The sequence below is a fragment of the Penicillium alfredii genome (assembly GCF_028826965.1).
Source record: "Penicillium alfredii strain IBT 34128 chromosome Unknown utg000011l_segment0_segment0, whole genome shotgun sequence".
NCBI classification, from domain to species: domain Eukaryota; kingdom Fungi; phylum Ascomycota; class Eurotiomycetes; order Eurotiales; family Aspergillaceae; genus Penicillium; species Penicillium alfredii.
Window position 1 is genome coordinate 1,782,381 of NW_026622708.1, and position 1,316 is coordinate 1,783,696.

Genomic DNA, 1,316 nt, shown 5'->3' on the forward strand with positions numbered 1-1,316 from the left:
GGTTCAATAAGAAATTATGTGTTCAAAATGGGATGGAATTTATTTCTTCCCTTTTAAAAAGAAAAAGAAAAAGAATGAGGGTCCTCACACTGGCTCCTCTCTATCTTTGCTATCCTCTCCTTTTATTTGCCTCCCCTGCTTTCTCTGAAATTACCAAGAGAGGTGTAACGATTGACGAGTCCTGCACGACGCCCGCACGAAATACACGCCGCTCCAATTCATTCAGAGATACCACCAGGATCACCAGACATGCCGTGCACTCGCTGGACTGGTATTTGGATAACTGGGACAGGAAAGGGATAGACCAAGACCGGCGCCGTACTCTTGAGGGGGGTCTTGCGGCGATGTTTGGACAGCGTGCTATCCTGGGGTCATCGCACGATGAGGACAGTGTTAAGGATCGATTGGATGATATGGCAGGTATTCATATCTGTTTTTTTTTCCTTTCTTCTTCTTCCTCTTCTCCTTTTATTCTTCTTCTCTTCTAATATTGGTCTTTCCATAGAAAAATTCGACAAAGTATTCACCTACACAAAGTCCGACATCCACATCACCTGCAACCCTAACTGGGCCAACGAAACCCACGACGGCAAAACATACGACGAAGACCAACAAAAAAAGAACAAGCGCGCACCCAAGTTCTGGCGCTGGGACACCATCCACGAGCGCTGGCGCCAGTTCGCCGTCGCCAATCTCTGCGCCGACCAGCTGGGCTTCACCGACCACCACAGGAGGCTGTCGCCGCCGGATGTTCTCACGCTCTGTCCGGACCTGTGGGATAAGACAGATGCGGCGAAGGAGCTGCGGAACTGGCGCGATGAGATTACACGGTGGGCAGTCTGCCAGCGCGCGGGAGTGCATTTGAATAAGTTGATTGAGTCGGTGACTTTTACTTTTTGCATGAGATGTTCCATACGACCTGGGTTGGGGAGTGTATGTTCCCTCTCTCTCTCTCTCTCTCTCTCTCTCTTCTTGTTTTTCTTGGTTTTGACAAAGACTAACATCTCATACTATCTTACAGTAGAAGACAGAAGAGTCCAAGGAAAACCCGCCTACGAATATGCCGACGTCAAAAGGCTGCTCGCGACAGCCGCCATCCAGACCTTAAGCAATGTCAACAACTATGTATATCTTGCCGTGGGTATGTATATCCCTTATATCCCTTATGGTATTAGAACAATACTTTTGTCTACCCACACACACACACACACACACCTCTCTCTCTCTCTCTCTCTAACTTCAATCTAACAATATCTTGCATCTACAGGACTATGGTTCGCAGACGCCGGCTGGACCGTCAACTGGGACTCGGGCTG

At 48.6% G+C, this 1,316-nt stretch overlaps 1 protein-coding gene across 1 annotated transcript; it reads left to right on the forward strand.

The window, feature by feature from the left end:
- Positions 1 to 344: 344 nt before the first annotated feature.
- NUU61_009087 (uncharacterized protein) lies at positions 345 to 1,108 on the forward strand (the record flags this gene model as incomplete). The annotated part of the gene is made up of 3 exons (XM_056659612.1): positions 345 to 392; positions 538 to 882; positions 1,028 to 1,108. The coding sequence occupies 3 exons, from the start codon at positions 345 to 347 to the stop codon at positions 1,106 to 1,108; spliced, it is 474 nt and encodes a 157-aa protein (XP_056507905.1).
- Between the last annotated feature and the right edge of the window lie 208 nt (positions 1,109 to 1,316).